The following is a 20828-nucleotide window of genomic DNA, read 5'->3' on the forward strand; positions in this document are numbered from 1 at the left end:
CAGAGAAGTTACATAAGATTCATAACTACAGTTGGGTCTACAATGGTCARATGTAGTTGCTTTTAACTCTGATCAGGCCTAAAAATACAAACACATTCTAACACTCAGAGCTGTAAGTGTGTGCAACCCTGTGATTCAGCAGTGCAACTGTACTCAGCCAGATGCATTACAATACCTATTTTTTAATGTTTTGGGCAATACACACTTGCTGTGAAATTTATATCTGTGTTTAAAGGTATTGACAGAAAACCATGCACTTGTACTAAACAGACCAGTTAAAATTATTGTTAGTAGCAGATGAGYTTATAAATTACTGCACTACTAAACTAGAACTGTTTAATAGCTTGTTAAATGGGACTGTTGACTAATTTGAGTCTAAAGTCAACAAGAATACCAGAATTAGATGAGCAAGTCTATTAATTACATTCACGTGATATCTACTATAGCATTTCTCTTCCTGTTGTTTATATTATTACTTAATTCTTGTCATCATACATCAACTAGAAAGATACTTGGATTACAGAAGTTTGGWCAAGAAAAGAAAGTAATGAGAAAGGAGAGGCTTAAGTTACTGTTTGTTAATAAATTCCTTAATTTGATATTCCTTAATAATTCAGAAAACAAATTTTATATTCTCATAATAATGTTTCTTAACTGCATTAAAAGACTTCTCATGTGAGAAGACTGTAACAGTATCATTAGCAAAATGAACACTCATACAATTATATATCACTCTTCAGAAAAGTAGAATTTACATTATCTTTTTGAAACAATGACAAATTGTTATTTTAAAATAAACCATAAGACTTCGCAAAGACTTGTAGTCAGAGGTCACTCTGGGGAAGTGAAATGATTTCAGCTTTTAATAGTTTTCTCAGTCCCAACCACAACAGGGGCTGCATTTCATTCCCAATGCAGTCAACAGGAGTTTTATCCTGATGACAACAAGCATTGATTCACTGGAGCTTTCAGAAACATCTTAGCATACATCAAGACTTCCTAGTGAAAACAAACAAATGCCATTTTTTTTTCAGGGATAACAGATTGTCCAAGGCCATAAAAAAAAAAAAAAAAAGGGCCTCATGCTAACTATTTTGTCACATGTACAAAGAGCAGGCAGTCATTGCCCCTTTTTATTTTCAGTCTTAATTTGATTTATCCTTTATCTGCTAACACTACTAATTCCTCATCAAAAAGATCCCTCTTATAGTCCTCTCCTCTGAGTTAGGAACACACACAGAGCAACCTGGCTGGTCAATCAGCCTAGTTTGTTTCCAGCAATTAGCTTCACAAACTCACRATCTAATAAAGCCTGCTTACCAACAGATGTGTACTCCATGTCTGACTGTGAGCTCTAGTGGAAACTCTTCCTTCYGCTGAGGTATTTTAAAGACATCCTGTCCACATGGATTCTCTAGCGCCCAAAGAGCATACGCACACGATGCTATTTCCCCCCTAAATGAGTGCACTTACAGGAGCTCTCTGTTCTATCCAGTGGTCCAGTTTCCACAAAACCTCTTCATCTACGTAAGTTTTGATCAGAAGCAACCACTGGGGACAGACTGCCTTTTTTTCTTAAGGAAATGAGACTCATGGTGTCACTAAGCAGAAAAAAAAAAGCCTTCATCATCCATATTACTTTTTGCAGTGTCTAGCTGCCTGTACAGCTAGTAAGGTGCTACAAGATTTTCCTTGCTGGAGGAAAAAAAAAAAAATTATTTTTCACCCCATCTTTGTGTTGTGGAGAAAACTGTCTCTCCTTTTCATAACTGTTCTCCCTTTAAAATTCTGTATATTCCTTTTCAGTCTTATCTTTACTGTTCTGAAGTAACTCGGCCTTCTCAGTGTTTCCTTAAATGATTTGCTTTAAAAACTCCTTATAGTTCTGTTGCATCTTTCTGCATGGGTAGATTCAGTCTCCACATATACTGTAACTGCTAGATGCCTTCCCAGTAGTTAAAGCAATGGTGAAAAGATGAAAAACTGCAACAGAAAATTCCTTTTGATTCCATACTGAATTTGCTTTGCTCTGCTGCACCATGCTGAKGTTCTCCCCCATTCTAACTACTAAATCTTTCTCTGTAATTGTGCCACATAGCCAATAATTTTTCACTGTGCCTTTCCACAGGGATTGCATAGGCACTTTTCTTGATAGAATTTCATCTTGCAGCACCATAATTCACTGACCAATTGTCACACAGATAGACACACCAACACACTCTACAAGATACTTCCCATATTCTCCAATTGATTATAGTAAAAGCAATTTACYTTATTAATGACCGAATGAAGCAATATTTAATCCTTACAGGTTGGCAAGATCTGGTTCATACTCCTCCAGTGTTTGCTTCATATTAGGAACAGCAATTACTATGTAGGCAAATTCATGTCATGTCTACTCAACTCGTGTCTACTTTTTCAAACTCGTGTCTACTTTTTGATATAAACTAATTTATCCTTGGAAAACACACATGTAGAAAGGGAGCCCATTTTATTAACAAAGCAATCAGCACTAAGCCAAATTTAACAACRCTTCCATATTACAGTAAAGCATTCAGGCACCTTATAAAGTCTGAGCTTTGGGCTTACTACTTATTGATCTAACTAGCACTTTAACAAAAGTCACGGGTTAGGTAAGTGGCAACTAACAAAGACAGATGGCCTTAAATACAAACTTTAAAACTTCACTAAAACAGTGTATCTGTGAGAAGGTAAGTCCCACACATTTTGTAGAATTGGGACTACAATTTTCCACGTAAGTAGGAGGAGTGCCTGTCCCACTGTAAGGCACTCCAGTCCTTCAGGGATATTCCACAGAACATTTTTCTTTATTCTTATAAAGAACTCTGGTCAATTCCGCCTTTACTAAATCTAAAGTGCAAACAATCTAGAAAAGCATAGGCACAAAGCTGCACAGCTAACAACTCTGTCTCCTGAAATTCATGAACCGCAATCTGCAGATGGGTGGGAAAGTTACTTCATTGATCTGATCATGATCCTCTTTTACAAGAGCTCATTGCAGCACAGTCTCAGGACATACAAGATGCTAAAATGACACTGAAAGATGTGCTCCAGGCAGGCACTCTGGCTACTAAAACATGTTCAGTCCACTGAATCAGATTACAGCTAGTGCAACATCAAGCCCATGTCAGCGAATGTGATACACATTGTATGGACATCATACCCTCGGCACCAACTGACGCAGTCCGGAAAAATACTCTAATAAAGAAGCAACTGCCAGAAACCACAGTTGGAGCTGTCCTTCATTCAGAGTCAATGGGCTGGATGATCTTATTGCCACCTTACAGGATATTTTTAAGATCTGCCAAAYCCTTATCACACATGTCCTATTTCAAGTCCCTTAATGACAAGAGACCATTCCAAGTTTTTATAATTAAAACACTTCATATAAAGGAAACAACTCTTCTGGCTAAACTCTTCTCAGTTTGGCCAATGACACGACAAGAGGTAATGGGTACAAGTTGAAACACAGGCMGTTCCATCTCCAWGTSAGGAGGAACTTCTTTGATGTGAGGGTGACAGAGCCCTGGCACAGGCTGCCCAGGGAGGTTGTGGAGTCTCCTTTGGAGATCTTTAAAACCTGCTTGGACGCAGCCCTGTGCCCCGTGCTCTGGGTGTCCCTGATGGAGCAGGGGGTTGGACTAGATGATCTCTAGGGGTCCCTTCCAACCTCAACCATTCTGTGATTCTGTGCAATAGGAATAAAGAGAAGGGATTTAACAAGAATGGGGTAGTTTTCACTTAAAAGACAGAAACAAAGTTTACTCACATGTATTGTAGGTTGACATTTTTCACAAATGCCTGCCGGGACACAAACCGTAAACCTGAATCCACCACAGTCCTAAGAAAATACATAAAATTGTTACCATTGCTCATTTAAAATACAACAGAGTTATAATAATAATAATGATTAAAGTAAACCTGAATCCACCACAGTCCTAAGAAAATACATAAAATCGTTACCATTGCTCATTTAAAATACGACAGAGTTATAATAATAATGATTAAAGTAAGAATGCATATGAAGTCACAACTATGCTGAACTGCAAGCATTATAGCTATCTTCTCTAACACACGAAGTTAGGCCTATTCTCTGATGAGGTCTGTATTTGCTTCCACAAAAGGAATAAAGCAATATGAACACCACAAAATAATCATTCGATATACTCACAAATTTTTAAGTCCAACATAAAATCCAACTTCGTTGTCATTGATACTTTCTAATTTATGCTGGTTCGCAATGTAACTGTTGAAAACACAAGAAAGAAAATAAATATGAACAYGCTGCTCCCATAGCTTTGACTGTTCAAGGTCAGCAGAAAGTCTGAAAGACAGCAACGGCTTCTGATCTACTGCAGAAAACACTGAAATCTTATTGAAGTGCCTGCAGAGCAGAAATATCCCTTCCAGCCCACCATCCCCCCAGTTAAAAGACATTTAACTGGTCTTTTTCAGAAGGAGTCTGGAGAATGAACAGCTGAGTTTTAAGGGCTGCCATAGCTTTATTTCCCTCGTGTTGTCATTAATCTAGTCACTCATTGAACTGATTTACTCCCTGTCCCAAAATAGTTGAAGTTCTACTTGAAGCAATAGGAGAACAGAGGATAGGGAGGCTGTCTTGCAGTATCTTAAACACACAGGTGGACATAAAGAGAATAGAAGCTGTTGTGAGAGACCTTAGCACTACGAGCCCTCTCACACACCAGGAACAGGCAGAGCCCCGAGAAGATGCAGGAATGCTAGTTGTTTGTATTATGATTATGCAAGATCTATATACGAACAAAGACAATGACAGAGAACCTGTTGTATCTTCTGCAGACAGTAAAAAAAAATTACAGTGCAAAGCAAGATGTCTAGGAAAGAGGAATCAGAGGAAAGAGCAATTGAGTGATTTTCTGAGCAGAAAAGTAAGCCTAGCGTAGGAAATCATCTTCCCAAAYAGTTCATGTATTTTCAAAGATAATCCAGCCACAGACAAAACTTAAATTGAAATTCACCTGTATTTTTACAACAACTCGGAATGAATCAAAGCAACAACACAGTAAGTTTCCCTAAACAGAAGTCGTCTGTCTTTTACTAGAATAAAACTTGTTTTCATTTTAAGTGTTTCGTGTATTTAAATGGAACTCTGATGAATTGGAGAGGAAGAAGGCGTATCACTTTCCCAAAGGCAACAAATCTACTTAAATGGGTGTTTTAGAGAACTCCTTTGTGTGCCTGCAGCCCAAGAGAAGCTTGAGAATCCCACGAGCTAGGCTGGGCTTCTCTCCAAGCTGACTTGGGCTATGGTCTTGCCAAGTGCCAGGAAAAGCAGAAAGTTTCTCCTAATGGGACTCATTGTCCCTTGAGAAAAAGAACGGGAGTAAAGAGATAGCACGTGACAGTGGACAAAACACATTATCACAGCATCATATGACAGTGACTGTTCTTTAGGGCATCTTAGAATGAGAATAGCAYGGTGTACTCATTATAGATTATTGTTTCCTAAATACATTTTGCCTTCTTTGTGTTTGCTTTTCTTTTTTAGATCAATGAGATTTAATACATTTTGGATGGCCTTATTAATCAATTTTTTGCTTGTTTGTTAATTTATTTTGCCAAGTACAAATTATGCAGTAAAATATTAAAGACTATCATCCATTTCATTTGAAAGCTGTGTAAGCAGACAATCCTACTACCTTTGAATTTATCCTAAACAAGAATTAAGTTCATTTTATCAATCTCTTGAACTTCATCAAGCTAAAAAAAAGTTATACAAGAGATATCAGAGCTATCTTTCTCACTCAGTTTTCTGTGTTCAATCAATAAGCAGCCAAATGAGACCAARAAGAAACTGGGAAATGCAGAAGAGCAGGAATTAAGAAAATGGACAAAGCAACAGATAGGAGGAGGGACTCAGAAAAAATGAAAGGGGGGAAGAGACTGAGCAACTGTTTTTTACTATCTGAAGATTAAGTCATCCACAGAGCTCTGACATGCAGTACCACATTCCAGCCCCATCACTTAATCAAACACATTTATGACACATCAAGATCTGACATTGCAATTTTAATCATAAAAACATTTAACCAGAACCTCCCATTACCAGAAGCTACAGAAATCTGACACAACTTAAAACTGCATGGAAACCTATCAGTGTATTTACATTTTGTGGTAAACCTCATCCACTGCACAACAGCATGGCTCTGCTGAGTTAACGAAGCTAYCACAATTTATGCCAGACCAAATATGAAGGCAGACTATTGCAGTCAGTGGTGTTTGTCTATTATTAGGGAACAATATTTGGGATGAAGAAGCAACATAAATTCACAATCCYTTCTCTCCTGTCTTTCTCTTATTGTATCCCATAAAAGAAGTTGTTCAACTTTTTTTTCTGTGCTGATGCTAAGTTCTTTATAGTCAATGATTTATGACTCCAAAGGAAACTAMAAGAACCCATGAACTTTCCATAGGGGAGTTTACAAGTAGGGACCTTGAAAAAATTCCAAGTGGAGCTACAATTAACTCAGAATAGTATCTACCATGCTTTACTTTTGTATACTGCCTCTTTTGCACAGGGATGGATAGTCAAGCAAATTCACAGACTGGGAAATCCCTGCAGAAGGAGTAGACATATGTAATTTACCGCAAATAGGTCAGGTCCTTTTGGCTTCCCTACTTGCTGATGAAGCCCTTTTTTGGTTAAGTTTTTGCAACTACTTCGCAGGAGGAAGAAACATAAAATTGCAAGGACTGCTGCCATACCCTTTAGGGTGAAGTTGCTCTCTTGTTAATTCAGAGGGAGGTTCGAAATAAAACCTTTTCTCTAACTGCAGACTATTTTTACCTTCCTCACAACTACTCTACCTTGATGTTACTTATCATCAAACATTAATACTCTAAAAGCTCCAACGTGCAGTGGGCGATGTTGAGAAATGTAATTTGCCTGCCTGCCCTTAAGAATATCCACCCTGTTCTTTAATTGAACACTTTTTATTGTAGCACAGAAGAAAAACATCCTGACTCATGGCTGGCTGAAGTCACCTGAGGAGCCTGGAAGCTCCACCACAYGCTACAGCACAGTGTAACACCACTGAAAGCTGGTAGAGTATTACCCAACCCGGTCACACTTAACATCTTGCAAATGTCAATTACTGTCTATAAACCAAACCCTCATCCGGCTACAACACTACTCACTTGATTACACTATAGTATTCTAATTTCATCTCTTCATCATAAATTACTGGTTAATTCTGATAAAGACACTCAGAATCATACAACTATCGACTGCACATTGCAAGCTACACCAACACATACATCTTGGCACACTTCGACAATTTAACAATTGAATAATGCACATACTCATATTTTACCATTTCCATAAATTTCTGGAGTTTTTTAAAATGCAACAGTAAAAGACGTATCTTTTTTCAATAAATTATTTTAATGGGGTATTCTACATTACACATGTAAGGGACAGCATTAAGTCAGACATAACTGATAAATTATGAGAGTATGAAGAGAAAGTAGGCTCTGCACTTTAAAATAGTGCTAGAATAGCTCAAAGGAAAAAAAACAGATTTCATGCTAACTTCAAATCAGGCATGTCCATATTCTTTCTCGTGAAAATAAAACATTTGGTCAGCAGAAATACACCGCCTTATTTTTTCTAGATTAATGTTCATTAAGCTGTACTATTCTATTTGGAGCTGTAAGGAAATGCTGCAAAATGAGCCACACACTAGTCTTAACAACATAGATGCAAGCACATAACATTGTAATGCAGCTCCAAAAAGATTTCTGTTGCCAGAAAACTCCCTTTATAGGAAACATATTTTCTTAACACTCCAAAAAATAAATCAATTATATGTTTAGTCCTGGTTCATACAGCTGGAGAAAAAGCTTTGGAAATTAATAAACATTCCCTGGTGAAATGTTTCTGAACTTTGGGGGAACATTTTACTCTTGAGTTATTTTTTCACCGGATCTTTAGGGGAAAAGGCAGCACACTCCAGACATTGAGCTGTCAGTAGATGAATTACCATTTAATGACAGGTCACGTCTGTCTCTAGTCTACACTACTGTGAGAGCTGCATATAACATCCACAACTTAAAAACTGTTAAGTTCACTTGGGCATTATTTTCTAACAAACTCATGTGTCAGACCAAGTTCATCAAAAGGTATGCTAAAACTTACGGACATTTTCAGCACACCTGGGCTGATTTATGGTCATGCATCAAAATCATGCAAAACTTATAGGTTTGACACAGTTCTTGATGAAAGCTGGCAGATTCAAATGGGTTTCATTTGCAGTCCTACTGAAACCAAGCTTTAAATAAAGCTCAAGGGGTGTGAACTCACATAGTTTGAAAGTGAAACAAAACACAAGTTGAAAATGAACACAGAGCTATACAACATTGCGTACCAGGAATGTCAGGTTTCAGACAGATGTAGAGACCAATCACATAACTTTCACTCAAGCAAGAAATCTTTATACAAAGGATCAAGCTCCTCCTTGAACAGATTATCTATAAAATGTCTAACAACAGGCCAATAAGTATAATGTATCTACACCAGCAGTAAGTTCTTTACAGATACACAGATTCAGTACTACTACAATTTACAAGTACAATTTAATGTATTTTGCTATCTTAATCTAAAATCATCAGTACCAGAGTTCAGAAGGCCAGTATCAGGAAACAAAAYTTCTAACACTGAAAGTATACTCCAAATCTCAGAAATAAGGTGGTCAACTTTTTGGCTGTCTGGTGTCTCTTGATAAATTCCCAGCAAGTCCTTCTCTTTTTTTTTTGTAACTGTGAATCACTTTGTCCCTTCAGAAACAATGGAAAACTCATTGCCACTATCACAGGTTTCTTAAGTCATCTTTAAWTTTTTTTTTGCCTCCCAATTAGAGGATGTAATCATGAGTCATACAGGATTACAGAAGGTAGTTTTCCATATTCCAGTACAGCAGCTCTAGGGCTGACAGAATTAATGCAGGGATGTTTCTTTATGGCACAGAGCCAGGCACACACATTTTTTGAACATATTCCTCACTACGCATATCCCATATTCAGGTAATGCACTGCTCAGGGCTATGTGGAACTAAATATCTCATGGCTAGGACATAGGAGTCGTCTTCAAGGACTCCCTAATCTTGATCTATGGCCATTTCAAAGGCCAGGTGACAGGGGGAACCAAATGTTCTCCTCCATACCGAGATACCATGATTATCCAATTCATAATATCCAATTAGTACTATGCAGTTGCCATCAGGAATTGCTTCTCCAAAGCTGACATACCAAACCAGCAGCACCAACCCACCAGCTTAATGCAGTAGAACACTGGAATTTCATGGTGATCCCAAGTTTGTTTTGGCACAGCAGATGAGGACTCAAGCTTTTCCTGATGACTTGAACTCCCTGGAAAATGGAAAGCCTGTGGTCTACCAGCCACCGTAGTTCAGTCCTTACTGCATGCAAGCATCAAGACAAAAGTAAAAATAAATGAGTATGACTGCAATGCAGAGTTTAAGAGTTACTATATTTAGAGACTGGGAAAATTAAATGAAACGTAATGCACCTCTGGGCTTACTCTGTCTCTACTTTGGCTTCAAGGTGTTTGTTTCGTTCTGTTGAAATAGCAGACTACCAAATCAAGCTAACACTTCACACAGCGCTCCAGATTCAGCATTCTACCTTTGACAAATTCCACCTTCAGAATAACACTCTTCAAATCAAATGCAAAGCTTATGTATCTACTTCCTACATTAAGATATCCATTTAAAGACCTGTTTTTTCCCCTGAGTTTCATTCAGTCTGTAAGTTTGACAGTTTACTGGGAAATAAATTTTTAACATTTACAGGACTGTTGGCAGAACTGTTTATGTTACGTGAAAACAATCCGAAAGAATTAACAAATCAAATCGCAGAGATCAAATCCATCAAAAGTATTTATTTCTAAAGTTGTATCTTAAAAATTGGCCTTATACTTTAGTTGTCCACAAAAGGCATTTCACCCACTGCCTATGAACTCACCTCTGCAGACTGGCACAAAGGGACTTACATTCTCATACTCCTTTCTAATCTATATTCAGTAAAAAAGAGATACGTTAAGTAACTAAATAAATAAATATACAAAAGGATGAAAGGAGAGTAATGAATGTGTCTATTTATTAGTCCTTGACAGACAGTCGACATAAGAGCAAACAAATACTTTTCTTTTAAATTAGGGGAAGAAAGACATCTTGAAGAAATAAATAGACATTAATAAAAATACATATGACAATGCTTTCTCCTACAGAATCACTGAGTGTGGTGATTTTTCAAAGACTTGTAACAGAATCTCTCAGTACTTACACAAACCGTTCCTGTAGCAGTCACTTGCCCTGATGCAAACCAGATTGGCAAAACATCAGTGCCATAGTAGGGCAGTTAGCTTGTGCCCAGCAATGCCTTACACGGATCTTTTTAGGTCTTTCTGTAAATTAAAACACTGAAGCAACTTGGCTGATGATTTCTGAATACTTTTCTTCACCACGCTTCTGCTCAGACAGGTGCTTTCTGGAACCCTCTGATAGATATGCACTGGCTGTCAAAATTCAGTTTGCCTTTCAACATTTTAAGTCCTTTCCCTATCTTCAAGTTTTGACATATTCACTATTTCCTGACTCTGATTCAGTGCAAGAAATTCCTTTTGAAGTCAGTCCTCCTCCCAGGTATATTATTTCCACTGTCTAATATTAATATTTGGCTTTACAGTTACATTACTGGCTCTTGGAATGTCAAATACCCTCTTCTGGCTTTTTTTGATATTCCCTGGATCATGAGGACATATGCCCATACCTGCTACACTTTCCATTGGCTTTTCACMGCATTCAATACACTTTCAGTCACACATACTTGAAAAGACAGTACTTCCAAATGATAGAGTGAAACTGTAAAGCTTGAAAGCTTCTATCCAGGAAAATCCATCTATATCCTGTTAATGCATTAAATTTGCTGAATAATTTGACTCCTGACATCTCAAACAACATTCTCTTTTTCATAAGCCAGCAAAAATGTCCTTTCTTCTGTTTTTATTTAAGTATTGAGAGTCTACATATGGTCATAATCTCCATCCTTTTTTCTCTGCAATTATTAAATAGAGAACCCAATTTGTAGATGTTTTTCTGTTCTTCAGATGATACCATCTGCTGCCATGGTTCACAATTCATTTTCAAGCCTCTTTCCAAAGGCCTGTGAAACATTTTGTGTAGTCTCCTGACCACAGATTTGCATCTTCCTCAAGACGTATCTGGTCTTTTAATGGCAGATGTATATGAATACATTTTCATATTATGTTACTGAAACATTTCAAAAGGGCTATAGATTGCCCTTCTGAATTTCTATTACACTGGTTCTCTTGATGTTTACCTCMCTCTTCCCAGGCCCAAAACAGGTCACCAAATTCTAAGTGTCAACACCTATTTTATGATTTATATTTAACTAATATACTTTTGAGGGAGCATTTCAACAGCAGTAAAATTGCCTCTCTGTTAAAGTATTACAGAGGCACTCTTTCGTCTTCCACATTCTTATGTTCTCTGCACTTCCCTATTTCATCTTCTGCTACCACGTTTACCTACATTCCATTTTCTGTCCTGTACAGGCCAATTCTATTGATTTTAATTGGCCACCCTTTAGAATTTATAGCTGTTTCCCTTATTATTCCTAAAAACAACACTTCATCTTCACTTGAGGAGTCCCTTCTTCTTATAAGGGACTTACAAGACTCCATTTTTCATGTGCAGTGCATATTTTAGCTTAATGGTGTGTTTATTACACTTTCAGTACATTTGTCAGTATCCAAAGCATTTCAAGTGTTTCATGTATTTACATGGAACTCTAATGTATTAGAGGTTGGYACCACCACTGCTTCCATAACTTTCCATGTTTCTATACTAGCCAATTTAATTTCTGAGAAATTCTCCCTTGCAAAGCTACTCACAGTCAAAGGTTCTTTATTTCACATTTGTATTTGAATTTCTGTTTGCTCTGTTGCTTGCTCTATACTTACTGTTTTTCCTAGTGTTAAAACAGTACTAAGAATCCACTCAGGGACTTCTGTATTGCTATAGTTCAAGAAACTCTACTTTTTTAAGTCTTTGACGGTATTTTCTACCACTGGCCTTCAAAATATACTCCCACCCTGAATGTAACTATCACAAGCTAAGATCCTTTTTCTACAATAATCTTCATTTTTTTCATTATTTCTGCAAAGAGCTGCCTTCTCCTTACCCTTCCATAAATTTCATGCTGTTCATTATTTACCTTACATTCTATCTCTATCACTGTTTATGAAGAGAGTAAATTTTTGGTCACTCTCCGGTCCATTTGTCCTCACGGATTTCACAACCACTTCACACACACACCTTCCAGCATTTCTCTGATGTACACACCTCTTGGCACTCCCTCCATCTCTCAGGAGTGCTGAGGCATTCACCTGCAATCAGACAAGACAGGGTTGCTCTCTCCTAAACCTTTAGATTCTCCTAAAACTTCAGATTCCTATTGCATATCAAGACTACTTCATGTCCAGATAACGTGTTTACTACTGTTTCCTTTATTCCACATATCAATTTGTGCCTATTCCCAACATTTGTTACATCTTTTGAACCTATCCTGAAAAGTACTGACTTTTGCATATGTATACAAAAGCATGTAACATACTCAGTGTTTAAAAGAAGCTTACATCACTGTCACCCTAATTTTGAAAATACTCCAGCACCTTCTTAGGTATACTGCATAGTCACAATCAAGTCAATATAAGTACTGCTAGAAGAAGTGTTTACAATGCAAAGATCACTGTATGCCTATTGTATTCTAAAACCAGTCTTTAAAAATTCGGAAGAGGCAAAACTGAAAGGGAGAACAGGAAATGAAAAAGTAATAATTCACTTCCCCATGCAAAATAAAAAAATTCACCTTCTTGAACTAGACCCATATTCAGCACATAGGTTCAACAGAAAAAAAAAAAAAAAAAAAAAAAGAAAAAAGGAAAAAAAAAAAAAAAAAAAGACATGAAAGACATGTCTGTGTCCAGTAGAAGAACTGGAGGAACTAGAACAAATTTGGAGGAAATGCTGGGAACAATGTTTCCAGGAATGCCAGGTTCAATTTCTTCCTCTTCCTTAAGTCAAAAGATAACCTTCTATGAAGTAATCTAAAGCAGACATTTTCAGCCTTACCTGTTCATCCTGTTCCTGTTTTTGCTGTAATTGCAGATCTAGAGGAAAAGGAACAGGACCCAGTTGTCTTGCTACACAAATAAGCATCTTAGTGACTTAGCTAAACAGACAGTTCTGCTCTCTGACCCAAAAGCATATTTAAATACTCCAAGACAAGCAAGGCAACTCTGACAGGAAGAATTAAGGGAAATCCACATCTGTATGCCATACAGGACGGTAGTTAAGATGTTGACATGCAAGACCTTGGTTCATACCCATGTTCTGATTCAAGCTGAGCAGCAACCTGCCAAAATGTTTTGTTTAGGATCAAACGAACATTTCACTCCTTGGRACCATGCTGCTCACTAGCAGAAGCTCCTTCTTCTCCCCCCTCAGCTCCACAGATGAAGTCCTCAAGGTTTCTCACATCGTCAGTGACAAGAGCACAGGAGAGGGTAACGTTCCATCAGACAACTCGCGGAGGGAACGTAATTTTGTCCTTCTGAATCATTCCTTGGGAGAAGTAGGCTCTCCACCACAGGCAGGAGCGTAGCCAGCTGAGCTAACACACCTCATAGGGACTCTTCAGGTCTAAATACTGTGGCCTGGGACAGTCTCATCCATGCTCAGCAAGTCCATGCGCGACACTCACAGCACATGCTGCAGAAATGCTCTCCAATGGTCTAATAAATGACCATTAAGACTGACATACCCAGTCTATGCATATGATTTATCCACAGATACTCACTACACTGTCTGGCATTTAGAGAGCTGACTAGACAATTGATACAAAATAATGGAAAGAGTCACGTCTTATATGTTCATCATATGGGATACAGCATCTGACAGCATAACGTGGGAGATACATGTTACACAGGATATCCGCTTAATATTGCCTTAATTATTTTTATATGTATGGTAAAAAATACTCTATTTAAAATCACAGAATTACTTTATTTAAAATCACAGATTAAGTCTTATTATAAAGATTATTTTTGTCTTAACTGCCAGACCAAGAAGAAAAATAAACAACCTGCCCAGTCCTAATTAGAGTTACATTAACATATTCTTCCATAAAAAGCTTAGAATCCTTACAATCACTTTTCTGTTTTGGTGATAGACCAAGTTCAATCCATGTATCGTCCTTCTTTTATTTATACTTTATACAAATGTATATTCTGTCCAACATATCCTCTATTAATCTAGTATGAACTTCTACAGTGCAAACATGTCAATGTTATGCACATGGTGCTATTGTGCAAGTTTAATCAAATATGGAGATTATCTAAAACTTTGTGAAGTCCCTGTAAAATATTCAATCTCAACCTCCTTTTGCCGGAACACAGTTACTCTTCACACAGAAGAACATTTGGGATGCAAGAAAAGCACCATACAAAACACAAATTATATGATGGACTAAGAGTCCTCAAGAATATCCCCACTCTTTCAGAAGCAAGGCAGAAAAATGCTTGGGATCAAAGTTCTTTTCATCTGTAGCATATGTTCTCCAAACTCTTCTATGCTGGTAAAATGCTAATTCTGTTGATGTTCTGCCACCAACTTTAACAAGGACAGAATCCGAGTCCCAGCTTCCCCTTAAAATAAAAGGCAGCTCTAAGTACCTTGCTGGAACAGGACCAGGAGACTTAGCAAAAGGCTGGTTCGAGTCACACCACTCAGAGATTAGGGTATCTCAGGCTGCCTTTACAAATGCCTTGGGCCTTGTGTCTGCCTTGTTCTGCCTTATCTTAGTTCTGTAAAAAAGTCTTGTTTCTTCAGGCCTTGCTGAGAACCAAAGCCTATTGACCTGGAAAAYGATCTTCAGGAATTTATCCTACAGGTGACAATACAAGTCAGAAACAAGAATAGCTGAATTGGTATTACATATATTTAACAGTTTCTGCAATAACTTTTGTCGATAATCATCACTCAATGCAGATCATTTTCCTTCCAGAAAGGGGGAAAAAAAAAAAGATATTCACAGTAAATTTTCCATGGCATAGCTCGTTTCCCATAAGTGCATTATGACTCTGCAATGCTTTGGTTAGCGGTGTCTATATAAGTCACAAGATCTCCATATATCTATGCCGGGGCGGGGGGAGGGTTAGTTTGGCTTGCTTTATGCAATTTCTGAAAACCTAGGCTTGTAATCAAAAAGGTACATTCCAATATATTTGATTTCAATAGGAACTATGTGCCCTTATGCATTTGTACTAAGATCTACTTATACAGCATTCAATAACAGTACTCATATCCCAGGCAGTATAGGCATATTGCTTTCAAGCCACTTTCAATTTCTTTTTCCATTTCAAATGCACTTAAATGATAAATTAATACAATCAGTGCTTCATTAAAGAACAGTTTTCCAAAAGAGGTTTTTGCAAACATAACAAGCTAAATATACATCTATCATTTCATCATTTCTTTTGCTTCCTTATGCTCGTGCAGCTTGTTCAAAGAAACTCTGCTAGATACTTTTGTTGGCACATTGTTAGATATTGCTGCACTGAAAGATGATGAGCAATGGGGAGAACTGTAGTAAAAAGGAACATGTTACCTCCCCCACACACACCTTAAAACAGACCATTTAGAAATAAAGCAATTACTTTTTTCAAGTTTTTGTTACAAAGCAGTTTGAAATCTAGAATCTTGTTAAGCTGTTTCCTCCCTTACCCTTTCAGCATGAAAATAATAAAAAAAACAGAACATGAAAAATTTGAAAAATGCCATCCTACAGTAGTCATCAGAGGCTAGACTTTGGGCCCTCTGTTTTCTCATTAGTATGGAAGGAAGTGGAAGTTTCTTAAAAATAACATAGTCAAGACCAAAACCTCAGATCCATACAAATGGGCTTTAATTTCATACATAAACCCAGAATTTCTCTTAAAATTATTAGGTCAGTAAAAACAGAAAATCAGTGGGGTGTTCTACACGCCCAATCCAGCTGAGTGACTCCTGAAGGATGCTGTGCTCACCCAGCACCTCTGGATTCCCCAGGGAACCCATCAGTCCTCACTCACTGCAAGGACATGGTCTAGACCAAGCTTACCTGGGAGCCAGAAGAAACCATCCTGTGTCAAATGACATTTGAGGTTTCTGCAGCGCCTGGAAATTACAACACTGATTTTCATAACGCTTACTTTCAGCACACCTTAGTGAACTATCAGGAGCTTTAAAGAAAGTATTTTTTTTTTTCAAAAAAAAAAAAAAAAAAAAAAAAGGATAGGCTGCCAAGAAAGGTATTATTGTATCACAGCTGTCCAAATTCCTCTAAATAATTTGCAGCCTGATGCCTCCTATCTTTATTATACCATTCCAGATCACTAGAAATAAACTTTAAATCCAGCCAAGCCGTGCTATCCTGCACTGCCAAGAGCAGTTTTCAGAAGGAAGGGGATTGCATTTGAGAACTCCAGTAGACAATTTTATTATATATTTCATCTACAATGGAGTCTAGAAATCTAAAATGAAAGAGACCCGAAGTACGAACACCACTGAGCCTTTTATAATTTTACGCGTGGTTTTTCTTTAGCACAAGCTCACATGACTTGTTAAATAATTTACTCTATAAATTACTTATCCTGTCTTATTTATTAACAATTCCAGAGTGCTTTATATAACTGCATTAGAAATTTACTTTGTGGTTTTGAAACGTACGCAATACACAATCACCTCTTTCCTTTACAAGCGAAGAGCTAAACAGTCACCTACTATTTTGCTGGCAAGCAGGTCTTCCTGATGCACAGCAATTAATTTCAAATCTCATTCACCTGAATAATCAAAAGTCAACATATTAATGACTTGATATTAGAGCAGCTAATCTAGGCCACCAACACAGTTGAAAAATAGTTCAAATAGGCAAGCAAATAGTTCAACAACAAAGACTATGAACAGCTACATACAATGAGAGATACTAGCAGGACGTTTTATTTACAAGAAAACTGTTAGATGAGTCCTTTTAGAAAAAAATCTCCCCCAAAATAAAAAGTGGCTTGATTACTACCCTATTAAAATTTTGTTCAAGTGATCTTGCTATGTAATGCTTATGCATCATTGTGCCTTGAGGGTATGGATTTAACAATATCTATACATTCGTTTCGTTTTCACCAGTCTTGCGCTTAGTGTGAGCTTCAGCTCTCCAGTGGCTGATTTCATCATTTTAATTCAAGGCCTCACTTTGGAGTTTGGCTTCTCTCTAACAGTCTCAGTCCTACAAATGAGTTATTGTGATTTAACTCTTGTTGTGGTAAGCAATCTTAGCACAGCAACACGCTTTCCTGAACAAGTGCAACCCGTGTCAGTGCCCTCAACAAGGGGACCAAAACCCTATTTTGGAGGCCAGGGACTTCCAAAACATGCCGTTTATCCRTCGGAATACAAAAATGTGCAACAAAAGGAAAGCAAAGAGCGCAGAGGATGAGTAAGAAAAGCACCAGGCACAAATACTCCTGTGCCCTCCCACACCGAGATGCAGCAGCTGGGCCTCGCTGGCCCAATGCAAAGCGCCCCGGAGGGATTTCTKCTGATTTCAGCCCATGGGCACGGGAACCCAACCAGGAATAAAGAACAGCAGGGCCATGTAGGAAGACTGCGGTTAAGCTCAAAACTGCCTACGGGTGTGAAAAGAGCCAAAGATCCTGGATACCAAGTGGTTGAGAGGGTMTGGCGCGAGGGAGAGCAGCACCGTTACTCCAGCACCCAGGTGCCCTTCCAGCACTCCAGCACCGGAGGAAACCCTCGCGTCCCGCCGTGGCCCTCACACCCGGCCTGCCCAGCGCCACCYACCAGGCCCACCACCAGCCCTGCCGCCACCACAGCTCCCACCAGCCTCCAAGGATCGTGCTGGCAAACCACTGGAAAACGCCTGGAGCGCGCACGGCCGTCTTGCCCGGTGAAACGCTTGGCCGCATTCCCAGGGAGTCATAGGAAGAAGTATCCCCAGTCGAGAACAGAGCAATAACAGAAATAACAAATTGAAACGCCAGTCTCAAAAGCTATTTAGGAAATATGCAGAAATAGGTATTATTAGAAATTAAGTGACTTATGCTCTTCTCCTWCTCGTTTGTACCCAGAGTAATTACATGAGAGAGCAATGGAATTGCACTCCGAACTACGGAGCACAGAGAAGAAAAATCAGGCCTGGAGCTTCCTAACCAAACGCAGTGCTACAGCCTCTCAAACTGGTTTATTACCTAAGAGAAAGATGTGCGGTGTTGTAAAAAATGCACTTTCACGTTCTGTATCTACGCTATTAAAACAGTTTCCAGAACATACTTTTTTACCGACTTCCCATAATGAAATAACACAACAACTACAATTTTTAATTTATGCCTACAAACTAATTAAAGGGCTGCCCRTTTTTCATGCTGAACTATGTTTAAAAAGACCATCTTAAGTATGTGCAATAGCATCTCCTGAGAAATCCATGACTCAAAATTATTTTTAGACTACCAGACACAACAACATGCAGTGACACAGTAAAAACCATAGACAGTGATGCTGAAAAAAAAAATGCAAGAAAATAAAAATCARGGGCATCAAGGCAAAATGGCTAGACATGTTTTAAGCTGATTATTGCTGGCATACATATTTATGCACACATTTTTTCTCTGGCCTTTTAGACAGAGTTTAAATTCTAAGGGGAAATTGCTGAGTTACCTCCAAATTGAAAGTACTGGATAATAAGGCTAGAAAAAGCCTATAAAAATGAGCAGTGATGCATGGCTTGAAGCAATTTTTTTTTAATGAAGCTATCCACAGAATATTAAACAAACAGCTGAAATGATAACTGCTATAACAACTTAGAAAGATTGGTTCATTCTCTTAGGTCCTAAAAATCTAACGAACAGAGGCTATATACGACTTGTAGAAATGAACGTCTCCAGCTTCTTCCTACATATTACACATCCACAGGGAAATGCAGCAAAGTGACTACAACAAACTGCAGAGAGGTAGCCCAAAGGGTAGAATTAATCTAAAGTCACACTAAATTTCATGGCATATTTACATGTTCCAAAAGGAAACTGAAGAAGAGGAGGAAGAAAGAGAAGGAACACTCAGAAATCTGTAGACACTTGAGGGGAAATAATCTGGTATCTTTTACATTAAAAATGCCATGAGAAAAAAATCCAGAGATAGCAGTGACTGGAGAAGATGGAGATGGACACAACAGCTTCAGAAGGCTTTTTTCTTATATCTGTCATCTACAAATCCAGTATCCAAAATTTTCCTCAACAAGAGTCTTTGCGGTTCCTTTCAGACAAAAATGTATCTCTACCACAGAGTACAGAGAGCTGTTAGAGGATGTGAGTTGGAATGAGAAAAGCTAGAGAACTCCGTCGCCAAAATCGGCTGCAGGCAAACAAGGATGCCTGCAAGGATGACACACGGGTAAGAGAAAGAAGAAATACAACTTCTTGCACCTTCCTCACAGCTAATGAGGGATCCCTGCTGCCAGTGCTCACTGAGACACAGCACTGTGCTAGTCCCCGTGCAGGCTCCGTATTTGCCCCTTCCAGCCACCTTACAGGAGAGCAGAGCCAGCATGCAGGCTGACGGACAGGGTAGGGGAGCTGCTCTGCTCTCCATTCCCCTGGGATGTACGGCATCCCTTTCTTTTTTCTGTCTTTGGAAAGAAAGATGAGAGGATGGGGAGAAAGGCTCCCTACCAAAGCCCTCTGCTTGCGGGAATAAGGGTGAGCAAGCGGGAAGGGAAAAATTTAAATAAAAATAAAAAAAAAATAAATAAATTTAAATTTATCGCCCTTGGGGGGTGCAGCCGCGGCAGGGCTGCGGCTCGGCGGCGCGCACGTCCCCGGCGGAGCGGCGCGCTCCGTGCGCGGCCGTTCCCGCGCGGCGCCCGCTGCCCTGCGCGCCCGCTCCGCGCCGCCGCAGCCCGGTGCGCCCGGCGCCCGCACCGCGGGCACCTGCGGCTAATGCAGCCGCCGTGTACCACCCAGGCGCCCTCGGCAGCGCAGGGCTGGGGCGCCGGCTGCGGACCGAGACCCGCGGGGCTCTCTGCGCGGAGCAGCGCCCCGCGGCGCGGGCGACTTCTCCGCCCGCCGCGTCCCCGCCGGCCTGGCCGCGCCGGCAGCGCGCGCTCCGTACTCACATCTCGGTGACATTGTGTCCCTCGGCGCTGCGCTGCGGCACGGGGAAGGAGGCGATGCCCGGCGCCGGCTCCGCGCACCAGACGCGCCCCGGGCTGCAGCGGCAGGACGCGGGGCAGGCGGGCGCGCCGCGCCAGCAGCCCAGCAGCGCGCAGCACAAGCCCCAGAGCCGCGCCAGGCCGGGACGCGGCCACCGCGGGGACACCATGACGCCCCCGCTCACTCCAGCGCTGCCCCGCGGCCGCCTGCTCCTCCTCCTCCTCCTCCTCGGGCCGCCGAGGGTGCGCAGCCGTCCGCGCCGCCGGGCGCTCACATGGGCGCGTGGCCGCGCGCCGCACTGCCCGGCGGCTCCGCGCGCGCGCGGGGCTCGGCGGCGCCGGGCGCTGCTGCGGGACAGACACGGAGAGAGGCGGTGAGCGAGGGACACCTGCCCGCGGCCACCGCGCTGCGCGGCCGCCCCGGCGGGCAGGTGGCGCGGAGCTGCGCTCCTACCTGCGGGGGCTCCGCG

General features: G+C 40.1%; 1 protein-coding gene across 5 annotated transcripts in view; it reads right to left on the reverse strand.

The window, feature by feature from the left end:
• The window catches only part of NTRK2 (neurotrophic receptor tyrosine kinase 2), a 192995-nt gene extending 172373 nt beyond the window's left edge, over positions 1–20622 (reverse strand). For 3 of the 5 annotated variants that reach the window (XM_026033770.1, XM_026033767.1, XM_026033769.1), the window contains exons 1-3: positions 20323–20561; positions 4193–4267; positions 3791–3862 (exon numbers count right to left, since the gene is read on the reverse strand). In XM_026033770.1, the coding sequence (XP_025889555.1) occupies positions 3791–3862; positions 4193–4267; positions 20323–20528 (353 nt within the window). In that variant the 5' untranslated portion in view covers positions 20529–20561. Of the gene's footprint in view, positions 1–3790; positions 3863–4192; positions 4268–20322 lie in introns of all 5 variants that reach the window. The other 2 variants (XM_026033765.1, XM_026033768.1) reach the window with 1 other exon arrangement.
• Positions 20623–20828: the final 206 nt, after the last annotated feature.

Source organism: Nothoprocta perdicaria, unplaced genomic scaffold (genome assembly GCF_003342845.1).
Source record: "Nothoprocta perdicaria isolate Ctin4 unplaced genomic scaffold, notPer1 scaffold_133, whole genome shotgun sequence".
Classification (NCBI taxonomy): Eukaryota; Metazoa; Chordata; class Aves; order Tinamiformes; family Tinamidae; genus Nothoprocta; species Nothoprocta perdicaria.